Genomic DNA, 22,518 nt, shown 5'->3' with positions numbered 1-22,518 from the left:
AGCTATCACTGGGTGGGAATCTCTTTCCCTGACACAATTAAATGAAGTAAAACAATGAATAAGCCTTGAGAAAAAAGGCACTTCGATGGCTGAGTCCTGTCCTTCCCAGAGTGCTGTCATGAACACAGTTGCACAGTTGCTCTCCGGAGCAAGTAGGGTGGGTTTTGTTCTCCCTGTGTAAAGACGAGGGAGCTGGCACTCTGGGAAGTTCAGCACGTGGCCAAGGTAAGATTCTGCTCACCAACTCCAGTGTGTGTGTGGTGTGGGTTTTCCCCATGCATCCAAGCATTTCTGTGACCCCCATGGGTATCCTACAATTTAACTCAGTTCTGACACTATTCACCCAGTGACCCCGTCAGACGGCCCAGGTGAAGGAAGGGCTCAGTCCTACAAGACTCTCCTTCCCCCACCCCAGACACCAGTCACAAGTCCAGGTGTCACCTGTGCTTCCGAGTGACTGGCTATAGATTGGAGATTCAAAGGATGCACTGCTTGCGTTTGATTAGCTTGTTGGAGTGGCTCACAGAGCTCAGGAACACATTTTATTGACTATGTAACCAGTGTGTCCTAAAAGGGTAGAACTCAGGAGAAGCCAGTTGGAGAAGATGAACAGGGCAAGATCTGGGGAAAGGGACAGAGCTGTCTCTGAGCGCACCACTCTGCCAACCTCCACACGTTCACTAATCCAGAAGCTCCCCGAATCCCCTCCTTCTGGGTTTTTATAGAGGCTTCACTGCCTAGGCAATTGGTTAAGTCCTTGGCTATTGGCAACCGATTCAACCTCTGGCCTGTCTCCTCTCCCTGGAGGTCAGAGGTGGGACTGAAAATGTCAACCTTTTAATCACATGGTTGGTTCCTCTGACAACTAGCTCTCATCCTTATGTGGGGTTGGATAGTCACCTCATTCACCTAACAGAAGACACCTTATAGTTCTTATCATTTGGGAAATTTCAGAAGCTTTAAGAGCTCTGTGCTAGAAACAGGGATGAAGATCAAACATCTATTTCTTACTATAAATCACAGTATCACACAAGGCCAGGGAGCTGGTGAGGGATCAAGTAAACACTGAGCACTGGAATTCTGACAGTAGATTTTAGACTCTTCTTTGTAGCCAGCAGGGCACAGAGAAAAAGTCAGAGTTCTCTTCATCCACTAAGAACTCTCAAAAGTGGCACCTTGGCCTTTCTTGCCTACCATTTCTGAAACTACCTTGAATGAACCATAAGAACCACAAATGCCAGTGTGGCAGATGCTAATGGGACTCCACCCCAGTGCCCCTTCTTACCATTCTGGTGGGACCGGCTACCTCCCCATGACCAGTACCAGTGTCTGTGCCTGAGGGCTTTCCCCCCAAACCATGGAAATGCCAAGCTGCCCTGCATCAATGACTCTTGGGGCAGGCACATGAACATGAAGCCCCCCTGCCCCTTGATATTTCCTCCTAAATATGTTCCCTACCCCCTGGCGGTCTTACACATCTCCATGAATGGCACCAGAAGTTACCTTCACTTTTTCTCTTCCTCAGCCCCTCCACACATCCATGAGAAAACCTTATTAATTCTTCTGAAAACTTTTTCTCCCTTCCTATACTCACACCACCTTAGCCCCCATCGCTAGCATCTTGTCACCAGCTCCTGGACTAGTTTTCCTCTTCTTTGCCTTCTTGTCATACATTTCCAAACAGTATCAAATATGATCTTAAAGCATAAAGTGAACGATGCCTTTACTCTGCTTGAATCCTCAGTGGCCGTTGGAACACAATTCAAACTTTCCACAACAGCCAATAAAATCTTCAGATGACCAGGCCCCTGTCTTCTCCCAACTCACCTCCCCATTAACAGATGTTTAGAAGCTGATGAGAAATCAACCACCAGGTCCTGCTGATTCTTATTCTGCAGTTTCTTCTGGCACCTTCCATTATTCTCTCACTTCACTGCTACAACTGAGGCAGAGTGGATCACTGGTCTCAGTTCCCTTCCCTTGTATTCTGTGTCCACCCCCTTTCCACAGCCTCATGGTGGGCAGAGGCATTTTTCTGCTTCTTAGATTTGGGGTTGGCCATGTGATATGCTTTAGCCAATGGGATATTAGTGGATTTAACACAAACACAGGTTTGAAGTGTACTTCCATTATTGAGATGACCTTTTGTGCTCTTCATCCTGCAAAGAATGTGCCTCAGGAAGTCAGTGGTCCAAAGAGGATGACAGACACACGGAATAACCCTGTCTGAAGCTTGGAGCCAAACCTAGATCAGCCAAACACCAGTCACCTCACAGAAGCATGAATGGGAAATGTATGATAATGTATGTTTGCTGCTGAATTTGGGGATGGTTTGTTACACAGTGTTATGGTAGCAATAGCTAACTGATACAAACTATCCTAATCCAGGTCACTGTATTTTCTTTCCCCTGCAAATGTATCATAACTGGTCTTATCTGGCTGGCTCCGATGCTTTCTCTATATGGTAGTCAGAATCTTCTTTCTAAAATGCACATGCAATCACACCTCTCCCTCCCTCATACACTTCATTTTCTGACTGCCATGGCTCTAGCTCATTGTGTCCTTTAGCATGTGACTCCTGTATCTGGTTTCATCCCAGCCATTCATCCCTCCACTTTTCCACTTCCTGTCCCCACCCTCTACCCCCAGCCTAGGCGCTACCCTCAGGTCCTTCGGTGTGTGAACTTTCTTGGAGCTTGGTCTTCTACAAGCTATTTCTCTTACTGGATAATCATCTCACATTCTTTACCTGCTTGGCTCCAGATAATCTCACATTTTCAGAATAAGCATCACTTCCTTACAAGCATTGGAGGTCCTTAATCCCTGCCACATACCTTAAAAAAACATCACACTTTGGGCACACATCACACTTTCTTTTGGAATTACTTGCATAACTGTCTCCTTCCAGAGGCTGCAGCTCCAGGGGCACAGGACAGTGTCTGGCTTGCTCACCAAAGCATTCCCCAATGGTGGTTACCAGCTTAGCACACAGTAAGTGTTCAGTTAATGTGTGATCAGAAAAAGAATGAGCTGGGCAGAAAGTGTAGGATAAGAATGTTTCTGATCACCAGGGCGACTGGATGGCTCAGTTGGTTGAACATCTGACTCTTGGTTTCAGCTCAGGTCATGACCTTACAGTTGTGGGATTGAGCCCTGCACTGGGCTCCATGCTCTCTCTCTGTCTCTCTCTCTTAAAAGAAATAAACCTTAAAAAATGTATTAAGAAAAGGAAAGTTTCTGATCACCTCTTCTTTTTCCCTCTAAAGTTTCTGGAGTTAGGTGGACTCCTGCTTGGAAAATAAAACAGACTCTCCTCCTATTACTTTGTGGATTCATTTTGCATTTTTAAGCCCTAACTCGGAGATCTGAGTTTTGTCCTGGTTTCCTGGAGCCTGCCTGGTGACTTTCTTAATTCTGTTAGAGCATGTGGAACAGACATTCATTGCCAAAATGGGACAAGAGGTGCTCATTTTCCAAACTTTGACTTTTAGAAATATTTATTTCAGGCACTTAGGTAGCTAGCTGGCTTCCAAGCAAACCACAAGTGCTAAGAAATGTCAAAATTTGTAAAATTGCCTTTATTCCACACTATCAAATGCCTGAAACTATGCACAAAACAGCTGTCTTGATGGTAATTATCCAATAATTATGACTTGGAAACCCCAGCAACTTGAGATGGAAACATTGCTTCAGAATTGTCAGCAGGTCCATTGTGAGGGCGGGAGAGGCCATTAAAACTCACACGGGCTTCTTGGTTCTGATATGAGAGATGCAGAGAGATATCATGGGGTTACCACTATGCTAAATGAAAGGAGGCCCCTGAGTGTCCTTCCAGAAATGAAGCCTCTCTCTCAGGAAAAACTGGAAGTGGAGAAGAGGGAAGACAAAATGCTCATGGCAAATAAACCCTTAAGTTTGCGCTTTTTTCATGAGCCTGGAAATATTTTTCCAAGCGAGTTCTGTATTGTGGCGTGAGGTTATACAGAGCCCCCATATGTGGCTGGGCATTGGGGACTGCATAGAGGGGCCTGATGAAAGCCAGGTGGGGACCCAGGGACTGAATAAATGGGGATAATCCTCATGGAAGGATCCAGAATGTTTCCTCCAACCTTTAGTTGGGAAACCACTGTAGACATATAATGAACCATAGCCTAGGGAAGCGAGGATTTTAGCTGCCACAATCACTCTGGAATGTATAGAATAGGAATCTTGGGGTGAGGAGTGGTCTTTTTCCTCCAGGTCCTTCCTTCCTACTCTTCCTTCATTCTCTTTCTTCTCTTTCTTCTCTTTTCTTTCTTTCTTTCTTTCTTTCTTTCTTTCTTTCTTTCTTTCCTCCCTTCCTTCCTTCCTTCCTTCCTTTTCTTTTTTCTTTTCTTCTTCTTCTTCTTTTTTTTTTTTTTTTTTTTTTTACAGAGAGAGTGCAAGCATGGAAGGAACAGAAAGAGAGGGAGAGAGGGTCCCAAGCAGGCTCTGAGAGGTCAGTGCACAGAACCCGACATGGGTCTCAAACCCATGAAACCACGAGATCATGACCTGAGCCGAAATCAAGAGCTGGACGCTGAACTGACTGAACCACCCAGGCACCCCCAGGTCCTTCTTTCTTTACGTGAAGCTTGCAGAGCTCACTTTAGCCTTATAGGCAGACCCTATTCTCCCCTTTAGCAAAGATTCAAACTCAGGGATGGATCTGGTCTAAAATTCTACCCAGCAATGTCCCTCATACCTCTGTGCCCTCAGCTGCACATGGCAGCACTGTGGCACCATTTGCTTTGGGCGATATTCTCCTCCCTGCTGCTTTGGTCTCTGGTGTTTTGCAGAGAGAAAAAAGTCTCACTGTTTTCTCTCTGCCTATTACTGGCTGTGACAATCTCTCTGAACCTTGGTAGTTTGATCTCCAGAAGAGGACTTGGGACAGCAGTGCACTTAGAATAAAACCCATTACCCCTGTAAACCTCACCCCTGCATTTCTATTGCCTGGCTTCCCTTCTATTATCAGATACAGCATGCTTCAATGCCTTGGCATTTGCAGTTCCCTCTTTCTAAAATGCTCCCCCTGCCCTTCAGATACCCAGCTCTTTTTTTTATTATTCCCTCCTCGGCATGGAACCCACCTCCTGTCCAACAAATCCAAAGTGGCACGTGCTGCCCATTCTATGATATCATTGTCTTCATAAGGCTTTTGCTCTCCCAAGTTAGCGCACTCACTAATGGACTGTCTATCTCCCCCAACCCTGGTGCATGTTCTAACGGGGAGGGTCTATTCTACCCAGTTTGTTCTGTGTTTCCAGCACTTTGCCAAGTTCTTCGCACATAGCAGCTGCACAATAAGTGCTGGCTGAAGAAATAATCCTTGCCTCATTTAGCTATAGTCAGGATTAGATGAGGCCATGTGGGCACGGTGTCCCTAGAGTGCCTAGCACATAGTAGGTCAATGAATGTTAAGCTATTCTTATTGCTGTTTTCTTCCCACCCCACCCCCCATCCCCGCTCTCTTCTCAGGTCAGGCTTTTCCTTCATTCTGTTCTGCTCACATGTCTTTCATCACCCCAGGTGGTAAAGTTTAGGATCATCTATCCATCCATCCATGCATCCATGCATCCATGCATCCATGCAGCCATGCAGCCATTCATCCAACAAACACTTGTCGAGCAAATTCTAAGTACCAGGCACCACCACCAGGCATGGAGGAAACAACACATGCACAAGACGGGTACAATCCTTGCCCTAAGGGAGAACATGTGTCTGGGGGAGACTCAGACAAAGGGAAAAAAGTAAGCTATGATGGCAACTGCTCAAAAATACAGGAATGACACCTGACCCAAGCTTGGGAGATTACAGTAAACATCTAAGCCAACACCTGAAAGATGAACTGGAGAAAGACCAGAGAAGCCTCTTGTAATGGCCCTTTTACCCCTTCTGTGAGGTGCTCTGGTTCTAGATGGCTATATTCTGGGACTCCTAGATTCTAGGAAAACAAAAAGACACAGGTTGGTTGGGCAAAATCCTGGGCCACTATTTTGGTCTACCATGACTAGGCAAAGATGTATTCTGTACAAGTGAAGTCTCCCAGAAAATTGAAGTCCACCTCTCTATAGGCCAGCAACTGTTTTTGATGAAAATATTTCATCACTTTTTCTTGATGACTCAGAATCACCACCATGAATATAAATTTTTTACCTGAGGTGAAATATGGCAAAGCTCTCAGGACCTATTGATGTATATGGAGTTTCTTGCCCCTACCATTAAGAAAATAAAATTTATTCTCTATTTAAACAAGTAAAATGTCCCACTATGTGCATGATGGTAAAGGGTGCAGTGTGAATGGCAAACACAAAGTGGACATGGTCCTACACTCAGACTCTAGTAGCAGACAGATGATGTGGGTACCTAACCATCAGGTAGGAAACAGAATGGATCAACAGGGACATGGAGAAGAGATTATTACACAATTTGCAGCATGAGGCTGTATCTGGGCAGCAAATGGAAGAGCTAGAGACCTAGGTATGTCGTCGGGACTCAGAGTATTCTTTTGCTTACAGGATTTCCTCCTTGTTGGATGCCCTCTCAATCAAAGAGATCAAACTATCTGAGTAAAATACAAAAAAAACCCCACAGCATTTTAAAGAAAGCCACTAGGCTCTGAGGATGGTTTTGTTACTCTGTCCCTCCTTAATTCAGCTCACCCGGCTGTCCTTCCCTGCTTCTTGACCATTTACCTTTTAGTTTCTGACATAGTTAGGCTCAAAAATTTTCCTGATAAGATTTTACTACTTATAAAATACAAGATTCTAGACTACACAGTCTTAATCATATATAATCATTGGCTTCCTAATAGCCCCTAAGTTGTGAATATTACTGAAAAATAAGTAGACATCTTTCCAAAGACATGCAGATGGCCAATAGACACATGAAAAGATGTTCAACATCACCCATTATTAGGGAAGTGCAAATCAAAGCAGTAATGAGGTATCACCTCACATCTGTAGGAATGGCTAAAATCAACAAGACAAGAAATGACAAGTATTAGCAAGGAGGTGGAGAAAACGGTATCCTTGTGCATGGTTGGTGCAGCCACTGTGGAAAACAGTATTGAAGCTCTTCAAAAAAATTAAAAAATCCAAATACCACATTATCTAGCAATTCTAATATTGGATATTTATACGGAGAAAACAAGCACACTAACTTAAAAAGATATATGCACCCCTATGTTTAATGTAGTATTATTTACAATAGCCAAGACATGGAAGTAACCTAAGTGTCCATCAATAGATGAATCAGTAAGGAAGATGTAGTGTGTATATGTGTATATATATATATACATGGACTGAGTAAGCCACAGGAAAAAAAGGCAGAGCATAAGAAATACAGTCAATGATATTGTAATAGCAATGTAATGGGACAGATGGTGGCTACATTTGTGGTGAACAAGGCATTATGTATAAACTTGTCAAACCATTAAGTTGTACGCCTGAAACTAAGGTAATGTTGTATGTCAACTATACTCAAATAAAAAAATAAATAAATACAAGAGGGATTCCTGGGTGGCTCAGTTGGTTAAGCGTCCAACTCTTGGATTTAGCTCGGGTCATGATATCACTGTTCATGAGTTTGAGCCCACATGGGGCTCTGCACTAGCAGTGCAGAACCTGCTTGGGATTCTCTCTCTCTCTCCCTCTCTCTAATAAGTAAATTTAAAAAAAAATTAATTAAAAAAATAAAAAATAAGTTAACAAATATTTTCCTTTGAATTTTAAAAGTTCAAAATGAAATCTTTTCAACATATGGTGCTGAAACAACCATATGTCCACATTCTAAAGAATGAAGCTGCACCCCTACCTCACACCATATACAAAAATTTTGATTTCCCTGCAATTCATAAACTTTATAGATTATATTGCTGATTTTGTGCTTTCAAAAGAGAGCACTACATTGGATGTCTGTATCCTGGAAATAAAATGAAGATCTCTCTGGGATGGAGTACAGAAATAGCAGCATTTGGAAGAAAATGCAACATGACACATCTTTCTCCAGTTTTCTGAGCAAACATTTCCCCCAGGAGCACTCTCTTGTGTGCCATGCCTGTTGATCACAGAAGTGGCCTGTTTCTTCTCCTGTCTTTTCCCCTTCACTTCAGTTAAGGGTGATGATCTTCAACCACAGGATTAGATGTGCACAATCCCAGCAGAATGACCAAAGTGACCCAATTATGTCATGTATAGATGGAAAACATGAATTTGGACTAAAAATCTAACAGGGCCTGAATTTCTGTCTTCATGATGTCACCCTGTCACTAAAGTCAGGAACCTGAAAAGCATATGTTTTCATGACTGTGGGTGTTACTGAATGAGAATTATGTTTAATTTTCTGTTCTTTGAAGACTGTTGGGAGAATTTCAGAAGGACAGGAAAGGCGGGCAGATCATCAGGGCTCATTTATGGCAGACAATGTGCCCTGCTAAGTTGGGATTTCAGGCCTGATATCCACGTTCAGTCAGGGAGATTTCAAAGCTGATGGGGAGGAACTGGTTCATTTACAGGACGAATTCTGAGTTGTTATTGCTGTTGGTTGAAAGGCTTTGCTTTCACATTATATGATTGCACCCTCTAACCACAGTAAAGAAAAAAAATAAGCACAATGGATCTTTGGTACACTGGAAGGATTTGCGTCTCCTGTTCCTGTCTGTCAATCCCTCCCTGGAGAGAGTCCATATGGTAAAAGTCTATTATATATGGATCAGTTTTCCAGGTTATTTAGAACACCATTTCTTTTCATCTTTTTGCTGCCTGCTTTTTTTTCAAAACTATTTTATTTATTTTTTTTTAAGAGAGAATGCCAATGCGGGGGGGGGGGGGGGGCAGAGAGAGAAGGGAACAGGGGATCCAAAGCAGGCTCCATGCTGACAGCAGTGAGCCTGATGTGGGGCTTGAACTCATGAACCATGAAATCATGACCTGAGCCAAAGTCAGTTGCTCAACTGCCTAAGCCACCCTGGTGCCCCCTGCTGCCCGCTCTTTAGCCACTATTCTCTGGTCTTCACCAGAGGAAACAAAAAGCAGTTGAAATTCACACAGGTCTGAATTTTACTTCTTTACAACTCTGACAAGTGGGGAAATGCAACAGGGGCACACACCAGATGGATCTGCTGGTGAACTCAACAGATCCACACCCAGTGCTCTGAGCTGGGTTAAGGTGCACAGAAACCAGGCAGAGATGGGGTGCTGATGAAGATAGGCTCTAAAGACGGACCAGGAAATGAGAGACAGAGCATTGCGTTTAGCAAAGCGAGAATCTCTGGAGGGAGGGAGACACCCAAGGCTGAGTGTGATTGAGTAACGATAGAGGGTCCGTAGTAGCACTTCAGAGGAAGTTATGTTGTGCTATTCACGTTATATTCAACACTGTTTTCATGGCTCAAGTATGTACATGCCCATACTATGTGCCGCAAGGAAGCTCGCCCTCATACAGCTTCCTCTGGTCAGAATGTCAGGGTAACGCCTGTTTTAAAAAAAAAAAAAAAAAAAGAATGTGAGGGTGCCATGAAGCTGTCCTCCAAATCTCAGGAATGAAACAAGGACAAATGAAAATGTAAGGAATATTGCCATTTGCATGAAATAATTAGGCACAAATAAAGAACTTCAAGGTGTTCATATTCTTTATAACAATTCCAGCTTTGGGAAAATAGCCTCAAATGTAAATACAGTTTTATGTAGAGTTTTTTTTTTTAGATGTCTAGAATCTATAAGAGTGATTTACAGAGATGTGTGTTGCATCATTATTTATAACTGAAAATCTTGAGGCAAGATGTGTCTAACAGCAGCACGGTTAAGGAAATTTTGGTATAAGTAAAGAATATGCGGTTGCCTTTATTTTTTTATTTTTTTATTTTTTTAAATGTTTTATTTATTTTTGAGACAGAGAGAGACAGAGCATGAGCAGGGGAGGGGCAGAGAGAGAGGGAGACACAGAATCGGAAGCAGGCTCCAGGCTCCGAGCCATCAGCCCAGAGCCCGACGCGGGGCTCGAACTCACGGACCGCGAGATTGTGACCTGAGCTGAAGTCAGACGCCTAACCGACTGAGCCACCCAGGCGCCCCTGAGGTTGCCTTTAAAGATGATGTTTCTAGTGAGCTTTTAAGGAAATCTTGATATGATGTTTGATATAATGAGGAGTATAAAAAGCAATGCACATAACTGTAGAGTGGAGTGTCAGCTATATAAACCAGTATGGAAAGGAAAATATGCTGAAATATTGAGAACTGATAGTTACAGATCATATTACGCATGATTTTTATCTCGTCCTCTGAACCTGCAGTCTCATGGGCAGCCACAAGCCACATGTGGCTGTGTAAATTGAAATGAATTAAAATGAAAAGAAAAAACTCCAAGTCTGCCCTTGAACGAGCCACATTTCAAGTTCTTAAAAAGTCTCATGGAGCTAGTGGTTACTATATTTGACAGTAAAACATACAACAGCTCCATCATTACAGAAAGTTCTACTGGGCAGACACTGCTCCAGAGTTTTCTGGCACTGGTTTCTCTAGTTTTCGATGAAGACCATGTACTATTTTGATAATCAGAAAAAAGGAAAAACAAAGTCAAATTAAGGTGACTCGACTGTAGAAAAACCCAGGAGATTGTCTGAGGAATGGCGAAAGTGAAGCAAGGTGATTTGTGATTTAAGGAAGCAGCTACTTTAATGAGAGAGATTCAATATAATCAATAATATGTTCTCAACGTGGTTACAGGAAAGATGTATTAACTGGGAGGGGGAGGGTCCACATATGACTCAGAAAAAGGAGCTCAAAGAGGCAGGATTGGTCAGTGTGCCCCAGGATGGTTGTCATGACAGGGAGAGGAGCCCTATGATACGAGCTGATGCCTCAGACAATAGCAACTCAACGGCTCCCGTAAAAGGTTGTCCATTAAATCCTCTTTCTTGTTTGGCCCCCACTCACAACCAGACACTCCAGACTTTAGAGACTGCTAGTGTCCACTGACATCTTCATTGCCTCTCCTTCCTGGATGCACAGCTAAACAAGTGTCCTGGATCCTTCTTGCATCTAGGTGGGAATGTTTGACTTATCTACACAATGGGTGGGAGCAGAGAGGACATATACGACCTTTAGTCCTCATCACAAAACCATCTGCATAATATTCCATGCCCTTGCTTTCTCTGCTTCCTGTGTGTCTACTGGAGAAGGACTCCAGGAGGGTAGAACCACAGGATGAAATAAGCCCCAATCTGAGTCTCTGTCTGAAGAGCCATGGGAGTTGCCAGGATGGAAATATCTGCAGGGGATTTGGAGGAAGAAATAAACATTTCTTGGGCTGCCCCAGTGAAATGTTGGGGTTGTTTATGATACATATAGTAGTAGCGATACTTACTCTAACACATAAATTCTCATTTGATCTTCTATGCAGAACGTGTTAATGCAGCAGGTCTGGTTCCTTAATCCTTGCATGCCTCTAGGGGAGCCTAGAATGATGACAGATCCTCAGCCAATCCCCAAGAATGCGGTCCTTGGAATGTTCTTTGTGTTACTGATGAATGATGTTGTTTTGTGCTCCAAAAGCAATGGGGCATGCTGTACCAGCTTGTCAGGATTGTTTAGCGAGCTTTATGATGTATATCTGGGGTCTATGCTGGAATTCTGAATTTTGCTATCATGGCTGTATACTGAGCAGGAATGTGTCTACCTGACCAGCACTCCATAAAAGTCTCAGATTCCAGTGGACTGCCCTGGATAGAGATATCTCACACATGTCCGTATAGGTTGCTGCTAGAGAGAAAGCATGTCTTATGTGACCTGGTGGGGCAGGAATTGGTGCGTGCATCTGACCTCTCTGGATTTTTCCTGATGCATTTCGCTTTTCTGCTGCTTTTACTCCATATCCTTTGCTATAATAATAAACCTTGGCCACGACTAAAATCTGCTACTAAGTCCTGTAAATACTCCTGGTGAGTCACTGAACTTGTGGGTAGTCATGGGGCTCCCTAAATGCCTCCCACCCATGGGAGGTACAGGCTCTAGTTATGGAATGAAGAAGTCATGGGGATGAAAAGTACAGCATAAGAGAATATAGTCAATGCTATTGTCATAGTATTGTATGGTCATTACACTTGTGGTGAGCATAGCATGATGTATAGATTTGTCAAATCACTACTTTGTACATCTGAAACTAATGTAACATTGTGTGTCAACTATACTTAAATTAAAAAAAAAAAAGAAAGAAACAGGGGCACCTGGGTGGTTCAGTTGGTTAAACACTGGACTTCGGCTCAGGTCATGATTGCACAGTTCGTGGATTTGAGCCCTGCATTGGGCTCTGCGCTGGCAGCTCGGAGCCTGGAGCCTGCTTCAGTTTCTGTGTCTCCCTCTCTCTCTTCTCCTCCCCTGCTTGCCCTCTCTCTCTCTCTTTGAAAACTAAATACACATTAAAAAAAATTTAAAAAGAAACTGTAAACAGAGGGGCCTGGGTGACCCAGTCCAGTTAAGCATCTGACTTGATTTGGGTTCAGGTCATGATCTCACAGTTCATGAGATCAAGCTCTGTGCTGGGCTCTGTGCTGACAGCATGGAGCCTGCTTAACATTCTCTCTCCCCCTCTCTCTCTCTGCCCCTCACCTTCACATGCATGCACACGGGCTCACTCTCTCTCTCTCTCAAAATAGATAAAGAAGTCTAAGGAAAAAAAGAAACACACACGAAAAAAAACAAAACGAAAACCAAAAACCAAACTACCTCCTACATAAGGTCTTCACCTAGGAAAACAGAACACAAATTGTCCAGAATAAGTATGCTTTCTATCTTGCACTTATATATCTTACTACCATCTGTTGACATTCTAGCACATACATCAAACTCTTGTGAATCTGGTTGATGTGAGTCTCTTCATAAGTGCCTGACTGACAACAGTGTCACTCATAAAAATCTTAGAAAGATTGTCTGGAATCCTGTGACTATTCAATTTATGATGTCCTTTCAGGGGCCAACCTGGATGACATTTCTTCAGTGTCTCTTCTACATTCATCACTTAACATGTAATAAGATGAAGCCAAGTTCAAGGGCCATGAGTGAGATAAAAACAAAGGGTGTGCAGGGATCCCATTTAGTGGTGGGGTCCAGAAAGGAATCCTGAATGAAGGGGCAATAGAGACCCCTGGAAGAAGGGACATCATTTCAAATGGGACGAGTGACAAGGTATGTGCATCTGAGGCAGAGTAGTCTTGCAGGAGGGGAAATATAGGGCATTTTCAGGGACAGTGACTCTGAGGGGTGCTAGCTTGGCTCTAAACAATGTCAGAGGTGGCAGGTAGCTTGGGAAGTATGATGTTCAGGGTACACTGTTTGGGGGCTACTGAAGAATTGGCCTTTCTTGTGGATATGTATCTGTTTACATTACAATCAGTCAAGGCTTGGTGGTCCTTATTCCTGGGCTCAAGGCCAGGAATGATTTTGAATAAGCATGACAGTCTCCAACATGCCAAGTGCATCTCTGCCTCAGGGCCTTTGCACTGACTGTTCCTTTTGCCTGGAATGCCCTGCCCTGCCCATTTCCCCATGGCTGGTTCTCTCTAGTTATTTAGATTTCATCTCCAAAAACCAGCTTCCCCCCAAGGCAATGTGGCCTCTCTCACCACATCATTACCCAATTTCACTGACAAAATAGAAGAGATCTCCACTCCTTAGAACATATTCTGCTTCTTTCCATCCCCTTATGCTTATCTTTATTCTCTGATGAAATCTCTCAGTCAACAGGTAATTTCACATGAACCAAAAACACTTTCTGTATGAATTTTTATTTCATTGCAATTGGCTGGACACACCTTCCCTAGTTGAAACGGCCATTTGTCAAACAACTTTGACGACAACCCTTGTCTGAGCCGCAGCATTTTCTGCAGGATATACAATTACTGAACAAATTTTGCAGCTAAACTAAGGTAATGCTGAGTAACACACTGAGAGAGGCACTCAGCACTGGGTTGGGTGTAAACACTTTGGAGGCATGCTACCCTTTTCTTCCTGTGTCCAGGCAAAAATCTTGAATTGTAGTTTCTCCCTCAGTCCTCAGACAGTGTCGAGGACAGTGGTGCCATCAGCAGAGGGGGAACATTTTCAAAGAATGGGAAAGAGTGCCAGACCCTCCGGGTCACTCACCTGCAAATCTACCTGAGGTCACAATTAGCTCAGGCTTGAGAAAGAGCATGGAGGCCATCGCCTCACAGTCTGACTGTCACCAGATCCCTGACAGAGAGGGTCTATTATGTTTTGTGTCCCTTCCTTCACGAATAAAATTATTTTGCCTATAAAACAAATACACTAGACAGGGGTTGGCAGATGATGGCCCATGGGCCAAATCTGGCCCACCTCCTGTTTTTGCATAACCCATGAGTTAAGAATGATTTTTATGCTTTTCAGTAGTTGAAAAAAATGGAATCATAGATCATGTATCATGACATATAAAAATTATATGGAATTGAAATTTCTGTTTCTATACATAAAGTTTTATTTGCACAGCCATGCTCATTCATTTACACGTTGTCTCTGGCTGCTTTCAGGCTACACAGCAGTAGGGGTGGATGGTTGTGATAGAGACTGGCCCTCAAAGCCTGACGTATCACAATCTGGCCCTTTACAGAAAAGGTTTGCCAGTTCTGTTCTTGAGTCCTGAATGTGCCCACAAGCCTGACTTTGGAAGGACTTGGATAAGAAAGAGTTCGTTTACCCCTCGATATCAGTAATACCGCATCTCCTTTGCCCTGAAAACAGTGTCCGTGTAGCCCTAGATTTAAAGAGAAATCACAGAGAAAACCCACTTACATAGGATCCATAATCCACAGCCAGGGTCTGCAGGGCCCATGGGAGACCAAGGCCAATGAGGATATCAAACACGTTGCTCCCAATGGAGTTGGACACAGCCATGTCTCCCATGCCTGCGAGGATGAGAGGTCACTTGAGTTAGAAAGGAGATCTCAGGGTAGGACAGGGAACCCCAGAGGGACTCTCCCAACCCTTTGGTCTGATAGCCAGAGACTTAGCTGGTAGGTCTGCTAGCTCATTTGCTAGGTGATTCCCTTCCCAGGCCATCACCTGTATTTTCAACAGCATATGCATTTTTAGTAGAATGGAATGGAATATGACAAGAACAGAATAGAATGAGATGCACATTCTAGTGAGCTGTTGACCTTTACTTCAAACATGACCACTGGCTAAATGGGAATGATTCCAAACACCAAATAGAGTTCCAAAGATTCTGAAACACCCTTCTAGAAAGGAATAAACTTGATAGTTCTGTTAAACCTCTCATGAGCTCACCAACCCATATATTTTAGTACCATCTCCCAACTGCTCTACCCTGTTCTCAATTCTTCTAAATAATTGAGTACTATTAAGAAAAAATAATGTGGAGTGCCGAGGTGGCTCAGTGGGTTGAGCATCTAACTCCTGATTTCTGCTCAGGTCATGATCTCATGGTTTCATGAGTTCCAGCCCCACGTTGGACTCTGCCTGCTGACAGCGTGGAGCCTGCTTGGGATTCTCTGCCTTTCTCTCTCTCTGCCCCTCCCTCGCTCATGTTCTCTCTGTCTCTGTCTCTCTCTGAATGAATGAATAAATGAATGAATGAATAAATGAATGAATGAATAAATGAAATCAGCAAAATTTAGTGAGTACATCTAGAGGATACTATGCTAAGTGTTACGGCTGCACATTGTGTTTGTTGAAAACAAATGCCGTCTAGCACAAATCAGGCATATAAATTAGAGTGGTGCTAGGGAAGGGCATGGCCATCTGGAAGGGGCGTCCACCTGTGAGCTTGGTTTTGAAGGAGCGGAGGGTGGGCCATACACTGACGACTGACCTGTGGCAACCATCACCGTCAAGGGTACTGCAGCTGGGCAGACCTTACTTAGGTCATGGAGTCTGTCTTCTCTAAGCCTCAGTTTCCCTAATCCATAAAATGGGCATATGATTTTCCCTACCCCATGGAGTTGTTTAAATTAAATAAGATAACAATACCTAAACTGCTTTGCTCAGTGTGTGGCACTCAGCAAAGGTTAGCTATATTACATTTATTACTATTTTTAATAATAGAAGAATGGTAATACAACCTTCAGAAGAGGTTCTGGGTGCTACCTAGAAAACATCTCTGCCTTTCTTAAGGGTAGATCTTCTGGCTTATTTCCCTGTTCTATTGATGCCAGTTAGCTTTTTTTTTTTTAATGTTTTTTAATGTTTATTTATTTTTGAGACAGAGAGAGACAGAGCATGAATGGGGGAGGGTTAGAGAGAGAGGGAGACACAGAATCGGAAGCAGGCTCCAGGCTCTGAGCTGTCAGCACAGAGCCCGACACGGGGCTCGAACTCACGGACCATGAGATCATGACCTGAGCCGAAGTCGGATGCTTAACCGACTGAGCCACCCAGGAACCCTGATGCCAGTTAGCTTTTTGACCAACACAGCACTGAAGTCACCCATCACCCTGGTAACTGCCATGTGGATCCCCCAAAGCTCTTCCTGCCCATAGGGAGGCCTTCCTTCCTCCCCTATCCCTGCCCCCATCTAACTGGAGGCCTCACCTTGTCTGGCCACAATGAGGCTGGCCATGCAGTCAGGCACACTGGTTCCAGCTGCAAGGAAGGTGATCCCCATGATGACATCAGGAATCCCCAGCGTGTATCCAATGATTGTGACCTGGATGAGGCAGGAAGAGGTGGTGAGCAGGGAGCCGGTGCCATCCCGACCCACTTGTGGATCCTCTGCCTAACAGAAAAGGTTGCAGTCTGGCTAGTCTGCCCAGGGAGCAATGCCCACTCTCTGTATCAGTGCAGAGGGCCAAGAACATTTCATGGAGCAGACCAGGACTGCAGGTCAGGGGACCAGGGTGCGGTGATGAAGCCCAAGTTTTCCAACCAAAGACTGGTGTTTTATACATGTTCCTTTCAGGCGAGGCAGCCATCTCGAGATAGGAGAAACAGTTTCTGGGAAAAGGTGATATTGGGACAGAATATTTAACCTCAGACTGGTCCTGGGAAAGAAACCCAGAATGGATGACTGCCATCCTGTGCTGGGAATTTAGGTATCTGAGTTCCGAGCTGCACAACTGGAATTCACAAGAACTTAAAGCGTGGGAACAACAGCCACACTATACTCGCTTATGTTGATTGATTTAGTACTCAGACACCGTGCTAAGTGGCGTTCATGAGTTTTAACTTGTTAAAGTTTCACAACAACCCTACAGGGTAGGTGCTAGATTACCTCCACTCTTCAGATGGGAAGCGGAGGCAATGCTCAAGGAACGCTGGGGACAGCCAGGCTCATCTCCACAGGCAGCACCACCATTTGCATAGAAGGGGATAAGCCAGAAGGCAGAAACAGGTGCTACCCAGGCAGTGCCTGCATTATGCAAATGTGCCCATTCTTGGCCCCTGATTTCCAGAGGGGGGAGGGGAAATAGGCAGGCAGTTGGAGAGGCTAGCTGTTGAGGGGCCAGTGGTAAAATGGAGGCAACTGGAAAAAGAAAGCAATTCCCGTATGTTGACCTAAGGAGAGGTCCATCCACAGGAGCGGAGATGATTAGGTCATTTCACGATGCCACCTGAGCGCCTTCACTTTCCAGAAAATTAAGAGAAATGCAAACCATGTGTTGTAAGTAGCACGCTCTCTTTTCAGCTCTACCTGGCCTCTCAGCCCCACTGTAAGAGACACGTATCCCTGACTTGGCTCCAAAGGTCACAGTTGCTCCTTCCCCATCCAAAGGTTTGGGGGATGGTAAACCGCTGGGATACCTGACTTCTTCCTCTCAAACCAGAAAATGCACTTGATGTCCATTCAGTGCAGGACTGATTTGGGGACGGCCTTGGGGCTCTCTGTCTCCCATTCTCCAGGGAGGAAAGTGAGATGCACTTGTTCCCAGGGACCTTTTGTGAAATGGAGCTGGCCAAGCTGTGTTTCTCCCTTCTTAACCCTCAGCTAGGTCCCTGCAGGGACCGGTTTGGCTCAGTGGCATTTGGCCTGGAACAGAGCTGGGGTTCCTGCTCTTGCTAGTGTCATTATTACCAGGTTTGCGGTTTTGTCTGGAGTTTGGGGAACCGATTCTCCAGGGAGCTGGGACCAAGTCTTGTATTTCTCCTTGTGTTCTCCCTTACTCTTGGCCATTTCTCAGAACTTCTTAGAACCTCCACCAGGGTGGAAGGAAGAAAACAGGAGGGGCAACTCCAGGTCGCTTGGTAGGCTTGCAGGTTGGTGGACCTGGGAAAACCAGCTAGCACCTGGAGGTTAGGAACACCAGAACTATTCCCCAAACTCGGAACAGAGACGGCACCCAATGAATATATCAAATAAAAACATCAATGAATCCTGCATGGGGGAGAAACCCTACAAGATGTGGGCTAGAAAAAAATTATCTGCAGGGGCGCCTGGGTGGCTCAGTCAGTTAAGCATCTGACTTCAGCTCAGGTCACGATCTCGCGGTTCGTGAGTTTGAGACCCACCTTGGGCTCTGTGCTAACAGCTCAGAGCCTGAAGCCTATTTCAGATTCTGTGTCTCCCTCTTTCTGCCCCTCTTGCCTGCTCACACTCTGTCTCTGTCTCCCTCTCTCAAAAGTAAATAAACAAAAAAAAATTATCTGTTGATGTTGAAGGCAAGGGATAATTTGTGAGTTAACTGTGTCAGGTTTACAAATTTGCCATGATTTCCAAAATAATCTCTTCAGAACCTTTTTTTTTTTTTTTTTTAGCCCTTGGATTTAATGTTTATTTAGTTTTGAAAGAGAGACAGAGACAGAGTAAGCGGGGGGGGGGGGGGGGGGGAGGGGGGCAGAGAGAGAGGGAGACACAGAATCCAAAGCAGCTACAGGCTCCCAGATGTCAGCCCAGAGCCCGACGTGGGGCTCAGACTCACGAAATGTGAGCTCATGACCCAAGTCGAAGTTGATGCCCAACCGGCTGAGACACCTAGGCGCCCCTAGATCTTGGGTTTAATTCTCCAGAATTTATATTACAGTTCTGTCTGATGTTTGAACCAGATTAATTTAGATTTGAGCAGTTTTGTCACAGCTTTTCATCTTTGCCTAACTCTGACTGGACTAGGTTTGCTCCCCAGTTAAAAAGCAGAGTTGTAAATGGGCAATGCACTCTGGATGGTTGTGTTGCCTTAAAATGGCTTTGGGGCAGAGGCTCTTTTGAGCCCTAGCCCCACAACCAATGCCAGTCCTTGAATCATTGTTTTAGCTTCAGAAAGGACCCTTGAGTGGTCTCCGGGTCTAATGACCTTATTTACTGGTTGACAGTAAACTGAGACTCAGTTAGGGTAAGTGACTGTGACAGAGGGAATTATTACTCCCTGATTCTTCATGCCTTTCCTTCACACCCTTTGCCTTGTGGCTCTGCTGTTCTTCTGGCTAGAGTAGGCAGAGTATATTTTCCCTACTCCCATTGATGTTGGGCACAAGTCACCAGCCAAGGCCCTAAGAGGCACCTCATGTTTCCACCAGTCCTCTAGCATTCCAATGATCCATCATGAGAAGAACATTCCCTGGGTAGCCACAGGGTCCAAGGAAAATGAACAAACCTATGGAGTAGACATGAAACCCACCCACAGCCTGAACCAAACATAATCATGCTGTAGCTGGAAGGAGAAATGCTCCGTCGGTCAGTGCCTGCTAAGATGACTCAAACCACAGGCAACCTGTAGATATGTGAGCAGGAGAATAAATTCTTGTGATTCTAAACCACTGAGTTTAGGGATGGTTTGTTAGGCAGTTTCCTGCGGTAATGGCTGACTGATAGTTACTGGGCTGAAACCCCACTCCCTATTCCCCTCTGACTGGAGCACATTTTTCCCTCTAAAGAGATCTAGCAATGCTGTGGGGTCCTGAGTCTACTCACCATCCACACCATCATGTAGGAGAAGGCTGCAATCCATAACGTGGAGGAAGCAAATGTCACCATGAACCACTTTTCCCAGCGCGGCTTGTTGCAGTTGGGTACCGTGAAGTATAAGACAAAACTCAGTGGCCAGGTGAATGCCCACTTCACTGTTTCCAGTTTTCCAGCTGGGAAAATAAAAAAGGCAGAAAGCACATTAGTTAGCTTCCTCTCTCTGTTTTACCAGCCCTCCATGCTGCTTGCCCCTGACATTTACAGCCTAATTGATGGCCTGGGAAATAAGCCTTATCACGTTGTTCTTTACATAAAAGACACAAATGGCTTTCCACCAGCCACGAAACATGGCGTTCAAAACCCAGTAGAAAAAAAAAAAAGGTATCCACTGCTCACCTGCTAGTTAGGCACCCAAATGACAGATATGTCACTTCTGAGCACACAGGGCTGGGAGGATGGTTTGGCAAATGGGGCCAGGTGGGAAAGGATGAGGATGATTCTCAGACACAAAGGGAGAGGAGTGTGTGGGGGTGGGGTGAAGGTGGGGGAGGGGAGCTAGGCAGACCACCGGTCTGCCTGGGGTCTCTTCTCCCCATGATTAGATAACACAATCTTACAAGATTATAAAGTGTCAGTGGTCACAGCGCCATCTAGTGGAATTGCTCAATATTGTCTGTCAACTCACTGAAATCTTGAAAGATGGTTTGAAAGTTGTCAAAACACTGCCTGGGGGTATCTCAAGCTGATACGAATTTGCAAATTAGTCATTGATTTCTGGCTCTCTAAATACCTGCTTTCAGGGATGAGGTGATGGATTGGCCAGTGATGACCTGATCCTATCATCTCTGTGTTGTCTGAGCTCTGTGCTTCAGGCATACCCATAAATGCTTATTTTGGTGACTCTATTTCCATGAGTTCCTTGTCGTCTCAGATTTGACAACCATATCAGGTCTCATTTGGCCTTTATTACAATCCTGCTTAAGGGCTAATACCTCTGGTAAGAAATGCATTGTATATACTCCCTGCTCCAATGGAGATAAAAGAACATTTCCACCTTCCAGAAAGTTCCCTGAGTCTCTTTCCAGTCAATCCTCCACCCTCTGCCACCATAGATTAGTTTTTCCTGTTGTCCACCTTCAAATAAAGAAAATCACATGGTGCATGATTTTAGTCAACATGTTTTTTGAGATTCATTCGTGTGTCAGGAATTCATTCCGCTTAGATTGCTGTATAGTCTTATTATACACAACTTATTATCCATCCTCCTGTGGATGGGACTTTGGGGTTGTTGCCAGTTTTGAAGTATTACAACTAACGTGGCCATGAGCATTCCTGTATACTTTTTTTGGTGGGCATGTTTTTATCTCTCTTTGGTTGAAGACCCAGGAGTAGAACTGCTGAGTCACAGGGTGGGTGTTTTTTCTAACTTTGTTAAGAAACTGTTGAGAAGTCTTCCAAAAATGATTGTCCCATTTTATACTCCCACCAGAGTTAAGGAGGTATTTTTAAAATGACACTTTGAACAGTGATTAGTAAACTGCTAAATGAAATTTATTTTGTAATTTTATAGCGGTATCCACCACTTTCCCAGTTCGCTGCTATGAGATGGGAACAAATGCCACAGACACCAGGGACTGTTTGGCTGGATTTCAAAGCAAGAAAGCTGTCGGGGGATTTTTGTGAGCATTTTTACAAATGCTGTAGAATCCAGAACATAGTCAGACTCTTGGATCCCAAAGGAATCCTGGAGTCCTGCGTGCTGCTAAATCCTGTGATGTAGGGATGTCAGTTACGCATCTCGGGCTCTGGGGACCCCCTCACTGGCCTTCCAGTCTTCCTGAGGCCCCTGCACAGACAGACTTGGTCCAATTTAAATACACACACCCCATCAAAGTTATAAAGAAATACAGCAATGGGAAGGGGAATGACTGCCATCTGGCTCTTTGTCATCCTTCAGAAATTCTTCAGAAAATTAAACAAACAAAAAAAGAAATCGGAACTTATGACTGCAGGAGCTTAGAAAATGATATTAAGTAAAGCTGGAAGCAGTACATGTTAGGACCAATGAATTTTGAGTTTTCTTCTCTCAGCTGCTTTAGAAAGTTCTGACTTGACTCTGGTTAGGGCCTTATATCTAGAAAAGAGTCTTCTGTTTCATGATATAGATGCTTTCTGTGAGTTATGGCTCCACTGCAACAACATACAGCAGAAATTCAATCAGTATGGGGAACCTGGGTGGCTCAGTCGGTTAAGCATCCGACTTCTGCTCAGGTCATGATCTTGTGGTTTGTGAGTTCGAGCCCTGCGTCGGGCTCTGTGCTGACAGCTCAGAGCCTGGAGCCTGCTTCGGATTCTGTGTCTCCCTCTCTCTCTGCCCCATCCACCGCTCATGTTCTCTCTCTGTCTCTCAAAAATGAATAAACATTAAAAAAATTTTTAAAAATTGAATCAGTATAATCTGGAATGTAATGTAACAAATACAGCTCCTTCAGCAAACCAAGTGATACAGAAATGTGCTTTTTAAGTGATTTTGAGGAACTGCAGCAGCAAATAAGGAACATTCCTATATTTTGGTGTGTTCTTTTTCCTGTGGAAGTGTGTTTACCTACATTCACATATAAACGTTTCTATTTC

General features: G+C 44.3%; 1 protein-coding gene across 2 annotated transcripts in view; it reads right to left on the bottom strand.

Moving 5' to 3' along the window:
• Positions 1-22,518, bottom strand: part of SLC24A3 (solute carrier family 24 member 3) — a 487,209-nt gene that overhangs the window by 12,701 nt on the left and 451,990 nt on the right. For both annotated transcript variants that reach the window (XM_030310180.1, XM_030310179.1), the window contains exons 13-15: positions 19,891-20,057; positions 16,581-16,695; positions 14,823-14,935 (exon numbers count right to left, since the gene is read on the bottom strand). In XM_030310180.1, the coding sequence (XP_030166040.1) occupies positions 14,823-14,935; positions 16,581-16,695; positions 19,891-20,057 (395 nt within the window). The remainder of the gene's footprint in view (positions 1-14,822; positions 14,936-16,580; positions 16,696-19,890; positions 20,058-22,518) is intronic.

The sequence above is a fragment of the Lynx canadensis genome, chromosome A3 (assembly GCF_007474595.2).
Source record: "Lynx canadensis isolate LIC74 chromosome A3, mLynCan4.pri.v2, whole genome shotgun sequence".
In the NCBI taxonomy this organism is placed as follows: domain Eukaryota; kingdom Metazoa; phylum Chordata; class Mammalia; order Carnivora; family Felidae; genus Lynx; species Lynx canadensis.
This window is presented reverse-complemented; position numbering and strand designations above follow the sequence as displayed.